The following is a 22,719-nucleotide window of genomic DNA, read 5'->3' as shown; positions in this document are numbered from 1 at the left end:
TACAAATCACGTGAAACAGCAACAAAAGCACAACACAAATCATTAAACACGACAACAAAAACACAACAAATCTCAACACACAAAACCAACAAATCACAAAAAGCAACAGTAAAAAAAACCAACATTAAGTATTAACCAATAAGACAAAAACACAACAAATCACGTAAAACATACAGCGAAAGCATGACAACAAATCATCAAACAAAAACACAACAACAGAAACACAACAAATCAAGTAAAACAACAGTAAAAACACAACAAATCACAACACAACCACAAAATACAACAAATCAAAAACAAATCCCAAAACACAGCAGCATTAACTTCTGACAAAAGTAGCAGCTGCTCGTCACTGATTGGACGAACTTAAAGTCTTTTTAGGAAAATGCTGACAAAGCGTGTTTGTCGTTGTGTTTGGTTTGTTGTGGTGTTTTCACTTCAGGGCCTCATATCTGCTAAGAACTACTTTAAACTGTTATATGTTTATAAACGATAGAAAGTGGCAACATGTGGTTTTGTTGTGTTTTATTCTGGTTGCTGTTCTGAGGATTCATGTAAAATCACCAAAAATATAATCCTCTATATATTTTATATTTTATTTAAACCTGTTGGACTTTTATTTTTTATTTCATCAATTTACTCTGTGACATATGCAACTTCATAAATTTGCTCAGTCACATATCGTCATACAGCGACGAGTGTGTGTGTGTGTGTCTGTGAGTGTGTGTGTGTGTGTGTGTGTCCTCGTTGAAGATTCATGAAGCGTCTCTTAGGTTTGATGTTGAGTAGCCAGTTGCTATGGCAACCAGACAAATTACTTCTTTTTTTTTAACACAGCGCAGGTTCCCATGGCAACGTTGATGCCACCCATCCCCCCCAAAAAACACACGCACACATACTAGCACAGCCACATTACACCTCCACACACACACACACACACACACACACACACACACACACACCCACATACTAGCACACCCACATTACACCTCCACACACACACACACACACATACTAGCACACCCACATTACACCTCCACACACACACACTTTCTCTCTCTGTGTGTGTCTGTCACACACACCTGCTGGCTCTCAATCTGCTTATAGAGTGGATGTGTCAGATACAAAAGAGACACAGACACACACACACACAGACACACACAGAGCAGGGAGTGGAGATAACGGTGTGCCGCAGACGTACCGAGATCACACACTCTTCCTGTCTGCCTCCGTATTTAAACCCATGAAATCAAATGGACAAACTGTGTGTAATGGTCCACGCGGGGCCACTAATGGCTCCGTCCTCACCGGGAATCATTAATCAGGGCGGTTTGTAATAAAAACATCCAGACACGCACAGAACAAGGTTTTCTTTTACCTGTGTGAAGGACGGTGCGTTCAGATTCACAAGAATAAAAGAACATGTGTTTGATAAGCAAAGAAAACTCCTAAAATAAAAACATTTTGCAATTGTGTATCTAAAAAGAAAATACAAGGACAATACTCGCATTCACAGAAAAACTACATTTATCTTACCGTTATAAATGGGGAAGTTGGAAAATGAATGTATTTTTCATTGATTTCTGCTGCTGCAGTAATTGGTTTATCAGTGGAGAACTCACATCCATCTTCAGTGTGCATTAGCAATTACCTGATATAACTCATTTAGTTAATAAAGATGATTTCATTATCCTGTTAAGCTGCATCCACTGCCCGTGTCCACCTGTTGCTTCTGTTCCAGACCATGTGAATCAGGGTCACTCACAGTTTATGAGGAGTTTGCACCTGAATCTGTGGCTTCATGTCGACTTTACGCAGCTTCCCAGTGGATTTACGCTCTTTGCTTCACTGGTTCGGTTCCCTCTCACTGCTGCAGGATCATGGGAAATATTGTGGTTTTGTTGAAATGTGAATAATTATATTTTCTCCGACCTCACTGTGAATCTTTCTCTCTATTATCCAAGGCCACAATCTTCTTTCTCTCACCTCAACTAAGTGCTACGAGCGTCCAAACATCACCGAAGTGAAACGATGCCGTCGGCACTGCAACTGGAATATTACACGGCACGATCGGAACATTTTAAATTTGATCCAAAAATAGGTCATGAGCATCGACTGTATATAAAGATGGACGACATGACATCTATTCAAAGGTGAAGCTGAAACATCTTGATCGCCATCTGGTGGCTGGCTTTAGTAAAGATCATAAACCTCACCTTCTCCATGTTAGCAGATGGGACAGCTAAAAACAAATACATGTCTGATACATTTTTCCCCAAAGATAGTTTCTGTCATTTTAGGTAGTTTTCAATGACGCAGAGGTTTGTTCGGATGTAAAAAAAAATTCTGTTTAGTTATTTGACGCTATAAATGTGAGGTCATGATTGACAGCTGAGACTATGGCATCAAATAACGTCAAAAAACGCAAAATGGCAACACCTGTATCCAAGATATTTCATTTTTGTACAACAGGAGAAAGAGGAGAAGTGTTTATATATTTATATACACCGCTAATTACTTTGCACAATCCACCAATGGGGTCTTTCTTTTTGTAGGGGGACAGTTTCTCATAATAACTCATGATGAGCAGCTATTACTTCAACAAGGTGTTAACATGCTACTGGGGGTTAATCCGCCTGTTGGGAAAATTAACGTGAGCAACGTTTCTGAGAGAAACCTGGATTAAAAACTGGAAAAAGGCAACAACATCTGTTTATACACGTTCTAATCCACTATTCAATTAGGCGTCAATTAGCCTTTAATCCCCATTAGCTGTCCAGCGCGAGACGAGCGGTGCAGGAATGAATGAGCGAGCGTCTCCCCCCCCCGGGGAGGAAGGAAGAGCAGAATGGAAAATGAAAGACTGCAGAGATATACGGGGGCTCGGGGCAGTTTCTGATAAGAAAAGTACTAATTAGTGTCGCTGAATGATTTATAGAAATCAGAAGTGTGTGTAAGTGTGTGTGTGTGTGCGTGCGTGCGTGCGTGCGTGCGTGTGTGTGTGTGTGACAGCCAGAGGAAGGTAGAGAAAATGAATGGGCTCCATTTTTGCCAGGCTATTTTCAGCACCCACAGAAACAGAGGAGGGGAAAATCCTCCAGGGCTGGAAAACTGTGACCTACGAATACACACGTATACTTCAACACACAAACCCACATTTATACAAGATGAGGGAACTGGTTTTGGCAGCAAAGAGGAGAGCATCAGGTTGTGATTCCTCTTGTGTTTGTCAACCTGCCTGACATCCTCCCTCCATTATTAAAGAGAGCTATATGGACGCAGCGTCGGTCGAGGGCCGGTATACTTTTATATATTTGTGAATCGGCTCCTCCCTCTGCGTCCACGCTCCTCCACCGCCCGCCTTCCTCCTTCTTACACCCCTCCCATCCCCCAATCCATCTGTTTTGGTGGAGGCCATCTATTAATAAAGAGTCTATCCCTTCATTTTCCATTTCCCCCGTTCTCCTGTATTATTTATTTACCCATCTATCCGTAGTTACATGGGGCAGATATGGTTGCCAAGATCGGAACGCATCCAATCTGCCTTCTGCGGGACAAACTTTACCCGTTATAAGAAATTAAGACTTCATTTCACCCCAACTCCTCAAGTTGGATTCCAAATATGCAAAATACTGAGCCGCTGAGATTTATAATTTTAGAACAGGCTCAGTTTGGCAGCTCGTCCTATTCAAATGAGGTGAATCTGCAAAAGTGTTACAGCGGCTGAGTCAGTTCAAACGGAGAAAATCTCCCTGATCAGAGGGATTTTCACACTCCAGCACCGAGGAGTCGTAATGTGGCAGCTGGAGGAGGAGATGGTGGAAATGTGGTTTTTTTTTTACAAGCTAATAACGGTGATTAACTACTAACGGCACCTCCAAATGTGGGAGAGGCCTCAAAACAGCCGGATGATAATCAATCACAATGATCATAAACCTGAGATGAAGCACAACTACAGTAGTATAGATATAACAGGATAATATGCATAACTGCTTAAAAAATAATTAAATGAATGGATTAAAACAAATCTCCCTTTGCTTTGTGCAGCTGCAGCAACACTGACGCAAGCAATTTGGCTGAAGAATGCACAACCCCAGAAAGGTGACGTGGGGTCAGGGGCAGAGAAGAAGAAAAAAGAACAAACTCAAGGTTGATGCTTTTGCAAAATGTTTAAAAAAACGTTACAGAAAATCTGCTAAAATCGTGTTGGCTGTTCATACACCTGCTGTGCCCGCAATAATATACATATCATTAGTGTGAGTCGTCTGAATACAACAATGGACGACATGACAGCTCCTCAGAAGTGAAGCCAAAACATCTCCTGTGCCCCCTAGTGGCTGGTTCAAGTTAGCAGAGAGATGCTTGAAAAACGGAGTGCTGGTCATGATTGACAGCCGACGCACAAATGAGCGCATCAACGTGACCTCGATACGTCGGCTCCACTCCACGACCTCTACTGCGCAGACCCCTTGTGGATTAAACTTAGTTCTCATTAAATCATCTATTTGATATTCAGGCACAACGTTTGTGTGAAAAATGTCGTTTTAAATGACACGTATATGATTTCAGATATAAAGAATCATCTTTTAAACACACATAACGTACCCTCAGACATAACTCAATGTCCTTACTGCACCATAAAAATGTCTGAGTCTCACTGAACATGACACTTTCAGTCACAGAACAAAAGCTCTCGGCCGGGGGTTTGCAGAAAGGATGGATTTCTCTTCAGTTTGCCACTTTCCACACATGCTTCAGCAAAACACTGCAAATTCACAACGCAGAAACGCCCGGCTCTCTCCCTGACGGCCTGTCTGTCAAACTCAATCTCGTCATCTCTCAGTTCGACTGTTCTCGGTGACACCATCTGGATCTCTGCCTCCTTCCATGTTTTCAGTTCATCCGTCCATCTTCATTTTCCTCTCTGCTATTTCTGTGCGTCTACTTTCTGCTTCCTCCCGGTGGGTCGGCAGCATTCGTAATTTCTAAATGTCATTTGGACATTAGCTCATGAGGCCTGCAGGCAGGATGCTGTAAGTAGCGGGGTGATGGAGGAGGGAGGTCATTGCGAGGGGCACGAGCATAAAGTAGAGGATAAAGTAAAGTCGTGGCCTCTCGGAGACTCTGAGATTTGATTAGAGTCACAGCGCAGAAACAGAGATGGATGCAGATGGATGCAGATAGAAGAATCGTTCTGCTTCGTCTTCACATGCAGAGAAAAAGATGCAGAGTGAAGCAGCTGATAAAGAAAACACGGAGAAGCCCGGTGACTTCAGCAGCGCCGGAGGAAAACCCGATGTGGGGAAAAAGGTCAGAGCGTGAAATCTGAGAGGAGCCGCTCTCACCTCCGAGAGCTAAATTTAATCTGTGTGATCGCTGGGCTCATCTGTAACATGTACGCCATCTCAAACAGGGCCTGGAGGCACGTTTAACTGCCCCTCGCTGGACAGAGGCAGAACTGCAGGACTGGGTCAGGCTGCAGTGATCCAATGCATCACACCACGTCTGAGCCTCTGACAAACAACAACCACGACTTGATTCTCCACTGTTTGCTCACATATTGATGTAGCTGTGTTGAACAGGGACTGATCCCGGTGACAAATCAGAGGTTTAATCACTGGAGCTGTCATTTTTACTCCGGCCTCTAAAGCAGATTTATCTGGATTCGATGAGGTAACGGCACAGAGTCAGACACTAACTCATGTTTAACTGCTGCAGCCTCACAGAGCGTCGTGGTGGCTGCAGGGACAGTTTGTCATGTTAGGAGCCGGCGGCGGCGCCTCAGGTATCGAACCCCAAACAACAGACACATGTATATACTGGGAATTAAACTTGAATGCACTCAAATCAGTTGGGGCATATATAGCTTTCAGGGAGGAGTACATTCAATTTTAACTTTTTTGGACTTTTATAAACACATGGAGGAAATCTTATGATTCTGCACTTAGTGTAGTACCGTTGTACTTTGGGATTTATAAAGTATTCTTTCTATAAATAATATGCAAACAGAACAATTTAAAACAACTATAATGCACAAAAAGCTGTGTCTATTTTGAACTCCATCTTTTAGGCAACGATGAAGATTCATAAGACAAAATTGATCAAAGTTGAACTTAGCAACAAGTCTAAATTTAGATATTTCAAGGTCCTACAATAGAAAGTGGTATGTGTATTAATTATTGTTGGTTTTAATATATATTCTTTACTATAAAAAGAAGAAAACTTACATTTTTCTTATTGATTATGTTACTGATGCTTGGATCATTTTCTATAGGGTGAAATGTCAGGATGTTGGAGTTTGTTAAATACAAAGAAATCAGATTACACAGTGTTTCCGCTGGAGTGAATTAAATTTACAACAAAATTACAGCAAAAACAAAACAACATTCAAACAAACATGTGTCTGAAATGTTTAAAGGAGCAGTAGGAGGCTGTGGCCACATGAGGTGACATCAGTGTTTCAACTTCCCATTGATCATTAATGTAAGAATATCTGCCTGATATTATTTACACATCTAGTAAAATAAAATCTCGGTTCATTATCATCCATCTCACTTATTCCCTATCTTTGTCAATTAATCACCAATCCAACACACACCCCGACACACAGACACACAAAGACACACAAAGACACACATAACAGACAAAGGCTCTGGACTGATTTCTAATTGGTGTGTATTGATGTTACTGTCGCTGGTGTTGCCACAAATACGTCATTAATGTTTCCTCCCGCCTGATGCTGTGTGACAAAGTCAAACACACACACACACACACACACACACAGCATCTCAACACAGAATAAGTTGCCATGGGAACTGCTGACATAAATGAATGAGATATGATGTGTGTGTGTGTGTGTTGGCAGGTCTGGAGGTAAATCAATGAATGGACATTCTCTCTGTTCCAACCCCTCTCTCTTTACCTCTTTTGTCCTCCATCCATCAGCCCCTTCCATCCACTGTCCGACACCTCGCTTCACTTCTCTCTCACATTTCCCACCTCATCGTTTCCCCCAAGACAAAGATACAAGGTGAAGGGAGAGCGCAAGAGTTTTTATTAAGACGCTCAGAGAAAGAAACAGAAACACAGTGAACCACGATCACAGGAAACACACACAAATAGGTTCAAGAACAATGACGGTAATAATTCGTCCCCATTACACAAAGAAAACATTTCAAAATAATAAAATGTAAATAAAAAAAACTAAGATTCTGTAACATATCCTACAGTGGTTTCAGTTTATTTGCACTGCACACACACGTTATTTTGCAGGCGTTAAATAAAACTCAGATTTATATTAATTGCCAGCGAGCTCGTTAATCGATTGTTTAATCTAAAATCAAAAATGACAGCGGTGCTATTTTGTCAGTAGCACATAAATAATAATAACTAGTCTACGTTTTAATTAACGAAGAGCTGGGGCAAATGGTTTGTGTGACAGTTCAGCAGCGGCCAAAATAAACTTGGACAAAGGATTTTTCTTTAAATCACGACGATGAGAAAAAAAAAGGAATCAATCAAATGTAGAAAAACAAGGCGACAATCACTTAAATACACAAAACAACCTGGAAATTTGATTTAGAAATAAAAAAAAAAAAGGATAGAGCCTATTGTAATTTTCTGACTAACTTGTTGAATCTGGTAAAAATCCCTCCAGTACTCCAGAGAAACATCAAGTAACACAAAGAGCCCGATGTGTGCGTGTGCAGTTCAGTTCAGTGCCACAGACTTGAAGACAAACGGAGGGAGTTCATCTTGTTATTCGAGTTCCCATGATTCTGAGAGTTCAGCAGCCTCAGGCTGAACTGAAGCAGACAAACAAAGTCCAGCGGAAACCAAGGACTTATCAAAAGAGCGCCCACACACACACACACACACACACACACACACACACACACACACACACACACACACACACACACACACACACTGAAGGTTTAAAAGATGTTTCTTATTTTTTGGAATAGAGTCTTTGGTTTGACGGATGCTGGGAACCCATCGACTAGCGCCGCTCATAAATACGTCTGCAGATGTTGACCTGATATATTTCTGCTTCTCACAGTTACTGTAACATCTGGAATATATGTTCCTGTAAAAATATATATAGTCATTGAACCTTCACCCTGATGTATAACTTCTTTATTCCCATAGGAGAGGCTCAACCTTTATCTACTCACACTTACAGTGCATATCCTGTACATCTGTTGCTATAGAAATGAGCAGTTTTTACAACAACAGCTTGCAAAAAAATATCTTTGCCAAACATAATTGATAAACTATGACTGACAAAAGTCTTGAGTCATGATTTTCTGCCGTAGCTGCAACATGTGCAGTCAAAGTTCCTGTAAAATGGCTTCAGTGCCTAACATGTCTATGAGTAAAATAACTCACACCATGTAAACTAAAGGCTACGTCCAGCATGATCAGCCTTTTCAACACAGGCCTCCTGCTCACAGCCAGGTTCAGGGTCAGGCTGAGGTCAGAGGTCAGAGGTCACCACACCCGGCAGGACTGTGCTCCTCGGTTCATGACTGACGCCTCGGGGCAGCTGAACACGTTGCGAAACTCTTCGTAGTTGCTCATGGCTCCGACAACTCTGCAGGGCGACAACAACGGTAAATGAGGTTGTAAGGGGATGCATGTTCATGTATTGTGTGTGTGTGTGTGTGTGTGTGTGTGTGTGTGTGTGTGTGTGTGTGTGTGTGTGTGTGTGTGTGTGTGTGTGTGTGTGTGTGTGGCGTGTTTGAGTGCGTGCACACCTGTATTTTGGCGGACTGTGGGCTCCGCTCTGGATCTGATCCCTGGCTGCTTCCGGTCTGTACGAGTTACATCTCACCTGCACAACACAAACAGCCACTTCATTAGCAGATGGTGCAGCAGCCGGATGATAAACACGGGGAAGTTAATAAAAACTGTGCTGCAACCAGACTGTGTGTAAAAATGGACACACAAGTGCCTGAAAACTGTGCTCCCTCGAATGACCAGCAGAGGGAGACTTCACCGGTTGCTTGTTCAGCAAAAACTTCTTCAATAAAGCATGATGTTCAATTTGAAAATTAAATGGCTCCAATGTAGAAGCATCGTATTAATTTGGGCATTGAATCCGTGTGACTGACAGCTAGCACCGTCCAATGGGTGCAGGTCTCAGGTGCAGGTGGGCGTGTAGTGTCTCAGTCAGGCTCCACCCCCTCGCTTCTCTAAATATGGTTACTTCTGGTTTCGAAAACAACCAAGATGGAGCTGGACAAAATGCCAAACTCCAGTCTTCTGAACGGCAGCTCTCAAACTAACGGTTGACGTCACGGTGGGTTGACGCTTGACCACAGCACCACTCAAATGATCTTCTTGAACTTCATTAACAGTTTAAGACCATAGTTAAGAAAATGTCAGAAACACACAGTGTTGATTTGTACGAAACTTAAAACCATAATTTACCTTCAACAAAAGAGTAAAACCTCTACTCAAACAACATGGACCAAAGTCACCTCCTCAGGATCACAAGCCTGTCACTGATGCATGTGTGTGTGCGTCCTTACGTGTGCGTAGCTGAGGAAGAACAGCTGGTTGTTGTTCAGTCCGACTCCCGGCAGCAGAGGCTCCTCCACACCACCTCTGCTCTCAGCCACCCACCTCCTGTACGCCTACACAGACAGAGAAGAAGAGTTTTCTACCTTCCCTCACCAAGGACGTTTGGACCGGTGAAATGCAAGTGAAATTCAAAGTGTCAGAGCACTTGTATTCACGCTGGTTTACTGTCGCACCGAAATGCAATAAAGACATCATCAATTTTCCATGTAACAGGTCAGAATATCGGCAAAATCAAGGCAAACCGTTTTTCTTTGGCGAGAGAGATTATCATAAAACTTGCCATACCCTGAACGCTTCTCTTATTCCTCCATTGTCGGCTATATTTTCTGCCAAAGTCCTCTTCCCCCGCACCTGCAGAGCCAAAACATCCACAAAGCCATAAAACACTTACTACACCAATATGATAAAAGAAGGTTGATTGATTAGGAGTTTAATAAATAATGCATGTTTCTGCTGGAGCAGCTGTAAATCCTGTGGTTTCTCACATTCAGGCCGGCCTCCTCCCAGAGGTAGCCGTTGTACTGGTCTATCATGCACTGGGTCTTCTCATTGAAGGCTGTTATTGACGAGTTGCTCCACCACTGGTCCATGTTTCCATTTTTGTCATATTTACGACCTGTTCAGGGAAGCGTCACACACACATAAAAATCACACACTCGAGTGAAGATATGAGAAATATCTAGTTCCACTTTCTTTTAATCAATTTGATGATTCATTTACTACTTATTGATTAAAGGTGCCTGGACGCTGGATCATTTTATCCTCAGCTCATGATCCCATTATAATCTTTATCACAAAGTGGTATTGACGTAATTCTGAACGCTGTCTGAACAAACTGTGTTTTTACCGTTATTGTCAAAGCCGTGTGTCAGCTCGTGTCCGACGATCACCCCGATGGCACCGTAACTTAAAGATCTGGAAGGAGACACCGAGAGGAACATTCACAGCAATTAAGTAATAATATTTTAACAATCTGAATATGCCTGATTTACTTTATCTTTCAAATTAAACTGCAATATTAGTCTATCATCTATAAATGTGAGATATTTACTCTACACTGATCTAAAAATAATCTGAAATGAAATCTTATTTCTAATAAAACACAGTAATTTCATGACCTGTGGAGAACGAGGTATAAAATAACGCCGCTCGTCTACAGGCCTCGTTTCCTCTGTGTGATTTTCTATTAGCGAGGCTCGTGTTGGAGAAAATCCCGTTATTAATTCAGAGCTCCTCGCTGCTCCGGAGGAAAGCGTGAGGTGGCATTTCTTTGGTCCGTTAACAGAGCGTGTCACATTTCTTTAATCTCACCTCGGATACTCTCTCCCCCAGAAGAAAGGCTTCTGAAGCTCTCCAGCAGGAAATCCTAAACGAGAGGATCAACATAGTTTGTGTCTATAGCTCCGTCCAGATTCATTCACTGCAGAAAGTAAATTCCCAATTACTTTGCATATTTAAAGAAATAATAATCCCCCAAATCCTTCCTGGACTGAGGTAAAGTAAAGATTTCTTCTGTCTGGACAGAATTTAGGAATAATTGAATTCAAATGATGTCAGATGTTGTCGTATCTTACGGATTTGATTGGTGGAAGAACTGTAGAAGGCGTTCACAGTTGTTGGGTTTGTAAACCACCTGAAACACAAAACACAGTCAGACGCAAGTCAACAAGGAGGGAAAGAGAATCACACAGCAAGTCGGCACAAAACCAAGTTTCTGACCAAATCTGGAGAAAATGAGCAAAAGAAAATACGAGAACAATGTGTTTTCACCCACTATTGTTATAATCATACTGGTTATAACTAAATGTAACCTTTCTATCACACACTTTATGTAGATTAGTTCTTGTACTCACTCCGTACGTGGAACGCTCTTTCGAAGCCAGGCGACATCGGACTTGGCGATGAACTTGAGCGTCTGCATCACGTTGCCATAGTAATCCAACTCATTGAACTTTAGCTAAAACACACAAATACAACTATCACTCAAAGTCAAGCTTAGTTTTAAATCTGATTAAGACATTTTGAATCTGCAGTTTTCCACCCTGATGTCATTGTTCTTCTAAACTGTCCAGATGTTGAAAATATAACTTGGTGCTCAGTTAAAGTTACTCGTCATAAACAGCTGCATCTTGGACGGATTGATTCACTTGATGGTTTGAATAAAGTAAACTTAACCCTCCCCTGTAACGTAAAGGGACAAACAAACCTCCTTGAGATCTTCGCTCAGGTAGGTGTCGTTCAGGATGAACTCGGGGTAGCCGACCTTTGCCAGGACGGCGTGAGCCTGGAGAGACGGCAACAGGAGAGTGAACGTTAACAACAGCTTCATCTGATAAATCTGATTATGATTATGTACAAGTCAGACATTTATTTAGTGTAACTGACAGACAGAACAAGATTAAATCTCATCACAGGCCATGACGATAGAGGAGAGAAAAAAGACAAAGCCTCAGGGCTTACATCAGCTTTATATGGAATTACAGTGTTGAGCCAATCCAGACAATAAAACACCTATTTTTGGTCCTTGTTGAACTTTGACAGTCTTGTAATATGAAACAAAATATGTTGTTGCACCACAGTTGGTGGATGATTAGTACTTTGGTTCAAAGAGAAAATTAATTAATTAAAAATAACTTATAAGTGAAGCACAGCACAGAACGTTTAAATAAGCACCGTGGATATGGAACTCTAATTATTTTCATTCTATATAAAAACATGAGTACAGTGAGAATGTGATATAAGAAAAGGCTGAAAATGCTCAAAGAAAATGAGCACAGCAGTTTGTGCAAGTGTGGCTCCTTTCTCTATATGTACATGTATAGATCCAGATATTTCCCTTAGTGGAAAACCAACACAGATCTGCCCCCTAGTGGTAACACTGAGTTAAAGCGTTACTGGAGGATACAATTTAGAGTTGAAGAAAAGTGTGTTTTGGAAATCCTGTGTGTTGCAAAGCAATGTGGGAATAAACCCATGACTGATAATATTAGAGCTGACGGCTTTTCCTGCCTTTTCTACGGCTCTCGTCTTCGTCGACTGATCCATCCACTCGTTCTCTTTCTGCAGGATGTCGATGAACGCCCAGCGAATGCCCCCGATCAGCTCCTCCATCTGAGACCAACACAGATTCACGCACGACACAGGAGGAGAAAGGAGATCAGAGCCACGAGGACGTCCAGGAAACACACTCTTATGTCTGTGTTTGTGAGGACGTTCTCAGACAGTGAGGACATTTTGGGTCGGACCGCACTTTGGGGCAGAACTTCAGGCTCTTTAGGTCGATTACATAGTTGTGATTGTTGGAGTAAGGGGCTGGGGAATGCATTATGTCAGAAAGGGTCCTCACAAGGATAGAAATGTGTGTTTCCACCGCACAATAAGAGCATTTACTAAAAAATGAAGTGCTCAGTGTCATTGTGACATAAACACACACACACCCGCACTGACGCAGACGACACAACAGTAAATAACCTCATCGCCAGAAGACACACATCTGTTAACATATACACGAGTTAGACTCTTGACCCCGGGATGTAAGACATGAGGTCACGTCGGGAACACACACGCACCATGTGTTTCTTGTCCTCCTGGAAGTGTGTGTTGACAAAGAGGCGCCCGGTGGCGTAAACAAGCGAGTTCTCCACGTAGTTCACGCACTTATCCCAGCGCGGGGTCAGAGAGGTGGTTCCCGTGGTTACCTGGGGGAGGTTTTCAAACTGATGATTATATTTGACATTTTAAGATGAAAATGAACGTCAATATGTTGAATTTATGGTTCACTATTAAATTCATCAGGAGCTTCCTCCCTGGTCTTAAAAACAGAAACAACATTAAACTAAATATCACATGACTTTCACAGCTCTTTAATAAATGTCATGTACATTTTAGGAACTTAAAACAAAGTTTGATAAGAAATCAAGAAACACACGTTAGAGTTTTTCAATTTTAAGGTATATAAAAAGTATATTTTTCTATATTATTTGAATGTTCAACGTCTTTTCTTTCTACCACTTTGAAATGTGCTACCGTGAATACATCTTTTACTTATTTATGTATGACGCACAAAGCAGTGTACAAAAGAAAAGAATCCTTCCAAATATTAAAGCAAAAGCTGTTTGGCTCATATCTCGTACTATTTTAAAAGATAGAGGTCATGTTTCTTCCCTTGCTGAATAATTTGATTTTCAACTACAAAGCTCTGTTTACAAGGCAAAATAGATCCTGAATTATTTATCAATATATTTATTTGTTGGCCTAAATTTTAGAACACTGAAATATGTCAAGTCTAAATAACCTGCGCAGCTTCAGTTACTTTAAAAGGGAAGGAAATAGTTTGTTTGAGTCTGGTTCAGATTTATTAGTTTGTTAAAATAACTCTGAGATCAGGATTAATTCAAACATAAGGCACATATTACGAGAGTTAAAATTAGAGTCTTCCTGTTCTTTCTGTTTATAGTAAAACTTCATAGTACGATGTTCCAGACATGAAGTTCAAAGTAGGAACTTCTCAAACAGCCGTTAACTATGGATCTGCAAATCGTCAACTCGTAAAATAAGAAAAACAACCTGATTTAAAGTTTCTCTGGGGTTTTTCCAAAGGATTTTTCTGGCTCTCAACCAATAAAGGAGCATCTCATACAGCAATGACCAAACCAAGACCGATTGTGGAACAAGCTTTCCGTTCGTACCCGAGCGTAGTCGAGGTATCTGTAGAGGAAACGACGACTCAGAGTGGTGATCCTGGAAAAAACCGTCCTCCACTGCACATAGTTCGCTACGGTCCTGAAGAGAGAGAGGACAATTAATTAAATGCCTACATGTAATCTCATTATACGCCATAAATCACTTATAACGAGATACAGGAGCCCCGAGGCCTCAGTGTGTGTGTTCCTCTGTCGGTGTGTCCGTGTGTGTGTGTGTGTGTGTGTGTGTGTGTGTGTGTGTGTGTGTGTGTGTGTGTGTGTGTGTGTGTGTGTGTGTGTGTGTGTGTGTGTGTGTGTGTGTGTGTGTACCTGGGGTCTGTGGCATTAATGAGCTTGAAAAGTTCCTTGAAATACTGAGGGGCTCGGACGATGATGGGCTCAGAGGAGGAGATGGAGCGGGTCGGGTCGCTCTTAGACTCCACCACCGCTTTTACAAAACCCAGCCAGTCGAACTACAGACGAGGAGACGCAGAGATTAATGGTTTCTTACATCAATCAACTACTAAAAACTAAGTATTTGTCATATTTTTGTCTGAACATCAAAAATTGCTTCAATTCATAAATAGATTGATGATCCTGTTGAACCCATTTCAGTTTTGGGATGTAGCTCAGCAGCTCTCAGTCTGATTGTCCTAAAGATATTCATAGTCCCCAGAGGATGAAGTCTACGTTCTTCCAGAATAACCCTGAGTTGAACTTGTTAGTTGTTGTCGGTCTCTAACATACCTGTGGTACGGAGCGCTGCAGGCGAGACAACGAGTATCTGTTGTACATGTTCTCACTGGTGCGGTTCTCGTAGGGAATCAGGATCTGTCGACACAATGAGCAGGTTTACAGACACACACACAAGACACACACACACACACACACACACACACACACACACACACACACACACACGACTGATGATTCAGAATTTATGCATTAAATCATCCTCCCTGAATCAGCTGCAGACTTCATGGGGGATAATCCTGAATTTTAATGAGCTCCAGAGACACGGAGTTTCCGTCAAATCATTTCCATACATTCAATGAAGTGATATTCGACTTAATGTGACATGACGTCTTTACATGAGCCAGTTTGGTCTCGAAGGCGAGCGCCTTCTCCATCTGGGTCAGCGCCGACGACTCTGGAGCGCCCAGCATGACGGCCGTGTCCGTCATCAGACTGAGCAAGGCCGCACGGTACTGGAGAGAGAGAGAAATTCGTTCACTGCTGTGAGCTACTGTGACGAACACGACATCAGCTGCCATCAGACGTCAAAGACTTAAATCTACACTTAGATAATACTTCACTCCTTTATCAGTATGTGTCATTTATTTGGTAGAATTCATGTTTTTCTTATAAATAACTTTTTTTAAGAGCAGCAGAAAATATTCATTGAATAATCCAAGTTCAAACACTTGTGTATAAACAGACGTAAGAGAAATGTCCTGATAAATCAGTGTGATATTCTGATGAAGCACCATAAGGTTTATAAGCTGTAACTAATTGATTTTATTAAGGCCACTTTATGGATATATGCACTTAATAAGAAAAGGTTTAACATAAATATTAACATTTACAGCCTCAGACTTGATGGATATTAGAAACCTTTATAAATGATCCATTAATGGGAATCAACATCATTAATATATTTATAACTGTAAATCTGGAGACTTATTACAAAGTGTGAAAACTGATGAAAACAAACTTCCTAATAAAGGTTTGCAAAGATTTACAGCTGCTGACTCAATAGTAGAAACACTGAGAGAGTCAAAGTTATTCAAACAACATAATAAAGACATTCATTACTTTTACAACTTAGTCAGAAAGGGATAAATCTAAAATATATTTAAATCAACTGCACAAAACAAATGAATCGAAAGAAACCGAAGCGTCAAGAGTGTGATTATTCAAGCTCATTAAATAAATAAATGGTTTCTTCTTTAATTTTGACTTTGCAACGTTAATTATATATAATTTTCCTGACATATTTTTAGACAGTAAAAACAACTTATCACACTAAGACTTATTTAAAGATGGTTAAACATATGTTTGCTGTGTGGAGCATGAACCCTGAGTCCTGTTCCTCATGACCCAATGTAAACTCTTGTATAAACAGTATGTTCTTTACTTAATCACTGCACAGCTTTTAGTGAAGAAATCACCATCCACTCCCTTTTCTCAAATTAAGTTCTGTCCTTACGACCGTCTGACGTCTTGAACCACTCATATTTCAAACGGCTGAAATTAACCTCCGCAATAATTCATCCCTGCAGCCGGAGGAGAATAGCTGCTGGAGGAAGATGGACTTTTGAGACGGATGAAGCAGAGACTCACGGCCTGGGCAGAGGACGTGTTGGTGGTGTAGTCTTCTCTCGAGGGCAGAGACAAGGACGCCTGGTCCAGCTGCACAAAGACAGATTCACAATCATTTATTTATCTAAAATCAAGTGTATGGTCAATCAGTAAAATATCAAACATTAATTGCATTTCTTTGTGATAAAGGTTTGACAGTAACTACTTAAATGTCAAATCTAACCATGATAAACATGCGTCCACATAAACAATGATGTGGATATCTGACCTTGAGGATGTACTTGGAGGAGTTCTTGTCGTCAGGGGAGACGTACAGGCGGATCAGGACGCTCTTGCTGTGCTGGTTCCTCATCTGCGCCAGAGTCTTCAGGAGGTTCCACCGAGCTGCCGACCACTGGTACTCGCCGCCGAGCCCGTCCCCGACCACGGGCCACCGGAACTCGGGCTGTTTGAGCGTTTTCAGCATCGGTTTGGTGTCCATCTTCTCCAGCATGGCTTCGTGAAGAAGACACAAAAAATCAGATTAGGGGCTGGAGGAGATATCAGAAAACGACGGTCCCTAAAGGTGCTGTACAAAGATTGGTGGAAAGACAAGTGGACGTGTGTCAGACTCACTCTCGTTCAAACAGGAGCGGTAGAGGATCTTAGCTTTGGTCACTGCCTCCAGTTCATCAGGGTTGGATGGAGCTTCCAGTAACTCTGACAAAAGAAACAAGCAACAGTGTGGGTCATTATAACAGTTCTTCTCCACGATCAATACTCCACAGACATCATAAGGACAAGATGGCGGCACCCGGCCTCCCTCGTTGTTCCCAGTCACCTTTGAGCTGGATGTCGACGTGCTGCCGCAGCCAGGGGTAGATGCCGTACGAGGAGGAATCTTCGGGGATGGGATTCTCCTTCAGCCAACCTCCACAGGCGAAGCTGTAGAAGTCCTCACAGGGGTCAACTGCCCGATCCACTTTACTTAGAATGGACCCGGCTACAGGAGGGAGGAGACACACGAACGTCAGATACTTCGGTCACGACTCAAACATCTGGTGCTTTACAAACAACTGGTGGAAGCTCCGAGAACTGCTCACCTGCCTCGATGCATTCTGGCGTCAGACAGAACTCCTCCTGACTGGATCTTTGGGAAACTGAGGGAGAGGAAAAGAGTCGAAGGATGAAGGGTGACAACCTAAAGTCTGCTGTGACTCAGAGAGCTGTGTTATTCTGGTTGCATGCATGTCTATATACAGTACGCTGCAACCACACAAATGTACGAGTCTGCCGGTGACACAACCAGCTTTCCAAGAACAACTCAACAGTGGAAACTTTATGTGGAAGTCGACAAACCACATGTGACCCCCGGGAGAGTTGAAAGAAACTTTAAAAAAAACCTTAAAACACCTTTGTAGGCAAAAGAAAAGCAGCAAATTCAAACGTTTGAGAGGCTGAAACCTGCTGATATTTGATATATTTGATTTAAAAATGACACAAAGCCTTAGACAGACCGCATCCTCCGAAGGAAGCAGCTCCTGAACCGACACTTAGGTCTTTTGTTATTGCTTTAATTGAGAAACAGAATTAGCTTCCTGTAGTTTATCCTCCTGACATCGTAATGACAGGTTTGTCCATTCACTCCTCTTCCTCGAAAGTGGGCTCACAGATTTAGAAAAACCAAATGCACACTCACAACTTCAACCTTGCACAACCTACTTGGCCTGGAGCAACCTCAACAACCCCCCCTCAGACACACACAGCTTTAAAAACACCCACACACACACATATGGATGTCTGAGGCTCCAGTGTCACTGCCGTTTGTCACCGAGATACAAAAACAAGCCAGGGACACACACACACACACACGCATGTAAACAAACACACATCTAACAGAAGCTCCAAACTTTAAACTCATTAGAAACAAATATTCATTAAAATGAATCAAAGCGACCTCTTGGCATTCCTGTGTCTGGTCAATCGCACGGCTGGGTTGGAGTGTTTCCATCAGAGTGGGTGTGTGGTGCTACATACATAGAGACATGACCAAATTACACTTCAATGCCGCCACAAGAATGTTGGCTTCCCTCAATAATAAAAAAATATATATATCTAAGGACCCAACCTCGACTCAAACTACCAACACACAGGAAGTTCATCTATATGTTAAAGCTGAAGCTCTCGAGCCAGGAGATGCTTGGTTTGATAAACTGCTCACCAGCTCCTCTAAGGCTCAACAACACGTGACATTTATAGATCAGTTTGTTTAAAAGCGACACGGTATTTTAAACTTTGGACCATGTGGAGTTTTTCCCCCTGTTTCAGACTTTAAGCAAAGTTAACAGGATTTATATATTAATCACAGATGTCAATCTTCTCCTCTAACTCTGCATTTCAATGATTTATCATCCTGATGTTTTAGCAAATGGAGAAAGTCTAAATTTCAAGCAACCTGTGTTTTGTTTTGGACTCAAATTTAACTTTAACTTTCAAACTTCAGGTGAAAATCATATTTGTATGAAATCTCTCAGAGAATTTTCATCCCTTAGTATGAACATGTGTCTCAAATTGAATCCAGTTCATTGAGCTGAAAGACTGAGAAAACTAGAGTGTCCCTACAGTCCTTTTAAATTCAATCAAGCTGCACTTAATTACACACACTTATACCAGTCCCATAAACATCCCTGATATCAAGATTCCATGAATTACTCGCTGGGAAACCAGAGAAAATCTCACAGTGTTAAAGATAGTGAAAAATAATTCCTGCATCCGCCCCCTGATCTGGATCTGCACCAAAATTGAATGGGCTCTTTCCTAATGTACAAAAACATCTTCCTTCCACCGACTTTCGTGGAAATCCATTCAGTCGTTTGCTGCACCGACAATCCTGTAACTAATCAGTCCAGTATTAAACATCGCTGCCGCATGAAATCTCTCCATCGTTTTAACACTTCACAAATTGGTAAATACAGAGAATTTAAAGGCTTTCGCGTGAACGTGTGTCTTCATATTTAAGATTTCTGCTTTTGTGATGCAGTTTAATGAGCATTGAGAAAGAATATGAGAAGTTGTCCCAAGTCCCTGCGTTATAACATTAATATGCAGCTAAATTAAACAACCAGGACAAACTGGTTCTTTTAAATCAACATAAATATGATTACAGATGTAAATCTTTGTAATTTATTGTGTCCCTTTTAGTTTATATAAAGCTCTTGTGGCCTTTGCTATAAGTTCATCAGGACAAAGTGTTGCAACACGTCCATTTTCTCTCTTATCTCCTGTTTTTATCCGCACTACTGCTGCAAATCACTGGTTTAATCTTCCAAACTAAACAATATTCATGTATTTTGAAAGTTACCAGTGTAAATTAACATGCACTGGCCTTTATAAATAAATAAACACATACACACCCTAACCCACCACTTCTCTGCCCACACAGCTCCTGCTAATTAATTTCACATTCAGCAGGAGACAATACCCACAAAGTGTCAACACACACATTCCTCCCTCTCTTCCCAGCGTCCACTTTGACTCCCACAGAGCGTTATGCAGACTCCGAGGTTGTGCATGTGCGTGTGGGGGCGTATATATGAAACCTTATATGGACCAAAAATAGTTTGACACAAGTTACCCGCGAACCCTCCACATAGACCTTTGCTCCCAGCCAGTGCACTGGTGTGTGTAATTTACAGTTGGCGTGTACTATAATCTGAGCGTGCACTGTGAAATACGTTTTCTGCAGAACTCCTCGCAAATTATAATGCAGCATGAGGAAAAGTGTGTGTTTATGTACAGTGTGTGTGTGTGTGTGTGTGTGTGTGTGTGTGTTTATGGACTTACCCAGTATGAGTGCGAGCAGCAGAACGGCACACAGACACACACACATGGCCAGGGCTATCTTGAAGAGACGAGTGTTGCCCCTCTCGGGTTTTACTCCAGCGCCACCTAAACGCTCCAGCTCCATGACTTACTTATAATCACACACACACACACACACACATTCACAAACACACTAACACACACTTAAAAAAATCTCTTAGCAAATGGAAAAACACAACAAAAAGCAAAAGAAGTGGAGAAAACTGGAAAAATAATTGAATTAAAAGGACAAAATTAAATCCAGAAGGTTTTTAGTACATATTCCTGATTTTTTAAATTAATCTATATTCTACTTTATACTTTCTCTATCTGTGTCTGCTGCTATCTGAGTATCTGCAGGACTCTAACTTCACCCCAGCTCTTCAAACTGTTCCTCCCTCCCTCACCACTCCTCCTCTCCCCCATTACTCCTCCTCTCCTCCCTCCCTCCCTCCCCTCCAGGACACAAGGGACCAGGCGTCCCAGTGGAGAACAGAAATCATTTATCAAAATCATTGGCTAAAACCAGAACATTGTGGGTGTGTGGCATTAGGGGTTGCAGACCCTGTCAGAGGCGTAAAAGTACATGTGAAGTGTGTGTGTGTGTGTGTGTGTGTGTGTGTGTGTGTGTGTGTGTGTAAAAGAGAGAGAGAGAGAGGGTGTGTGTGTGTGTGTTTAATCTCATGTTAAAAACAGCAGGGTGCTCTGCTCGAAACATTTATCAGATCAGACATTCAGTAGACCAGAATAAAATTAGATTCACACACACACCCTCTCTCTCTCTCTCTCTCTCTCTTTTACACACACACACACACACTCTCTCTCTCTCTCTCTCTTCACCACACACACACACACACACCCTCTCTCTCTCTCTACACACACACACACACACACACACACACACACACGGGAGACAGATTACAATCGATTAATCCGATGATGACGCTGCCTGTAAAAACACATCAGTGTTTCGGTGCATCACTAATTTCTAAGAGGAGGTGCTGCTGATAATAAGGCTGCAGCTCCTGATTGGTCCACCTCCTCCTCGGTGGAGCCAGAACGTGCTCTTTAGGGTTTTGGGTCAGCAGCGGTGGCGGCGACGACACAGTCCCTATATAGACTCGTCTTCCTGTGCTGCTGCAAACACCCATTCATCAAACCAAACCCTTTGACCACGATGCTATTGTTCAGCATTTCTGACTCCCAATCATTTGCGTCCTGTTTTAATTCTCATTGTTTGAAATCTTCTGAAAACTTTTCGCTCTACTTTTCATTGTCTACGCTTCTCGTTTAGACTCTTAATTCTACCGGCTATGAAATGATTTATTTATGCTTTGATAAAACACATTATTTATTGATGCAGTTAAATGTTTTGGACCCAATGTTTCATTATTTGACGTATGGTCATAGTCCTGTGAAATTTAATTTAAAACTTTAAAAAAGGAGTAACTTCATTATTAAACTGCACTTACAGAATTCCACGTCGGATCTGTGACTGGATTCCATTTTATCTATGCAGGTTATAAATCAGCGAGTCAAATCCAGGGCATGTGGCTCAGTATGAACCAGACACAGAACATGTCCTCCTGTCCTCCTCCTCCTCCTCCTCCTCTTCATCATCATCATCATCATCATCCTCCCATGTCTGTTTACACAAACATCCCTGCAGGCTGTCATCAGCGCGAGATAAGCAGCAGAGACACACACGCTAGAACACATTAGTGATCTTTTTCAACGCTGTTTAGCGAAGTTACGTGGGAGGATTCAGAACATGTTTCTTGTCTCTTTCTCGTGTTTACGTGTCTGCGTTCAGATAAGGTTGAGTTTCCTTCCCCCAATCGCCCAAAGTCTCCAAAAGAGGAATAAAGCAACAATTTGGAACCTGCTGACTGAGGTGTCTGCTCATCCCTGCTAAACACACCTCTGTGGTTAAGCTGGGGGCTGTTCGGTGTTTATATGTTTGTGGGAAACACCCTTCAAAATTACAACGTGCCGCCTCCATCGCCGACACACTCAGGAACAACATAATCACTGCACGACTGCCTGGAAAAGACTGAAGCAACACTGCGGCCGGGAGCTGAAGCTAAAAGTGAGGCCAGTGGGCTTTTGTTGCTCTGCCCGAGGAAGACAATGAGGAAGAGTGCTGAGAAGACGAAGGGTATGAAATTAGTGAGTCGCTCTGTTGTACGGTGGAGAGGACGTGCAACTCTCACTATTAACAATTATATCTGCTTGAAACTACATCAAATGGATTCTAAAGATTATTACATGAATGATGGACACACTG

General features: G+C 41.9%; 1 protein-coding gene across 1 annotated transcript; it reads right to left on the bottom strand.

Annotated features, from left to right (window-relative positions):
- Window positions 1-7,036: 7,036 nt before the first annotated feature.
- On the bottom strand, window positions 7,037-20,800 carry phex (phosphate regulating endopeptidase homolog, X-linked). Its single transcript, XM_035142903.2, has 22 exons — window positions 20,415-20,800; window positions 17,675-17,731; window positions 17,413-17,574; window positions 17,208-17,291; window positions 16,861-17,087; window positions 16,614-16,682; window positions 15,362-15,478; window positions 15,018-15,101; window positions 14,601-14,743; window positions 14,277-14,370; window positions 13,158-13,286; window positions 12,598-12,699; window positions 11,795-11,872; window positions 11,442-11,545; window positions 11,163-11,221; window positions 10,900-10,954; window positions 10,436-10,503; window positions 10,074-10,204; window positions 9,874-9,939; window positions 9,537-9,641; window positions 8,760-8,836; window positions 7,037-8,596 (listed from the first exon to the last, which is right to left on the bottom strand). The coding sequence occupies exons 1-22, from the start codon at window positions 20,536-20,538 to the stop codon at window positions 8,494-8,496; spliced, it is 2,238 nt and encodes a 745-aa protein (XP_034998794.2). The 5' UTR covers window positions 20,539-20,800; the 3' UTR covers window positions 7,037-8,493.
- Between the last annotated feature and the right edge of the window lie 1,919 nt (window positions 20,801-22,719).

This window comes from Hippoglossus stenolepis, chromosome 19, assembly GCF_022539355.2.
Source record: "Hippoglossus stenolepis isolate QCI-W04-F060 chromosome 19, HSTE1.2, whole genome shotgun sequence".
Classification (NCBI taxonomy): Eukaryota; Metazoa; Chordata; class Actinopteri; order Pleuronectiformes; family Pleuronectidae; genus Hippoglossus; species Hippoglossus stenolepis.
This window is presented reverse-complemented; position numbering and strand designations above follow the sequence as displayed.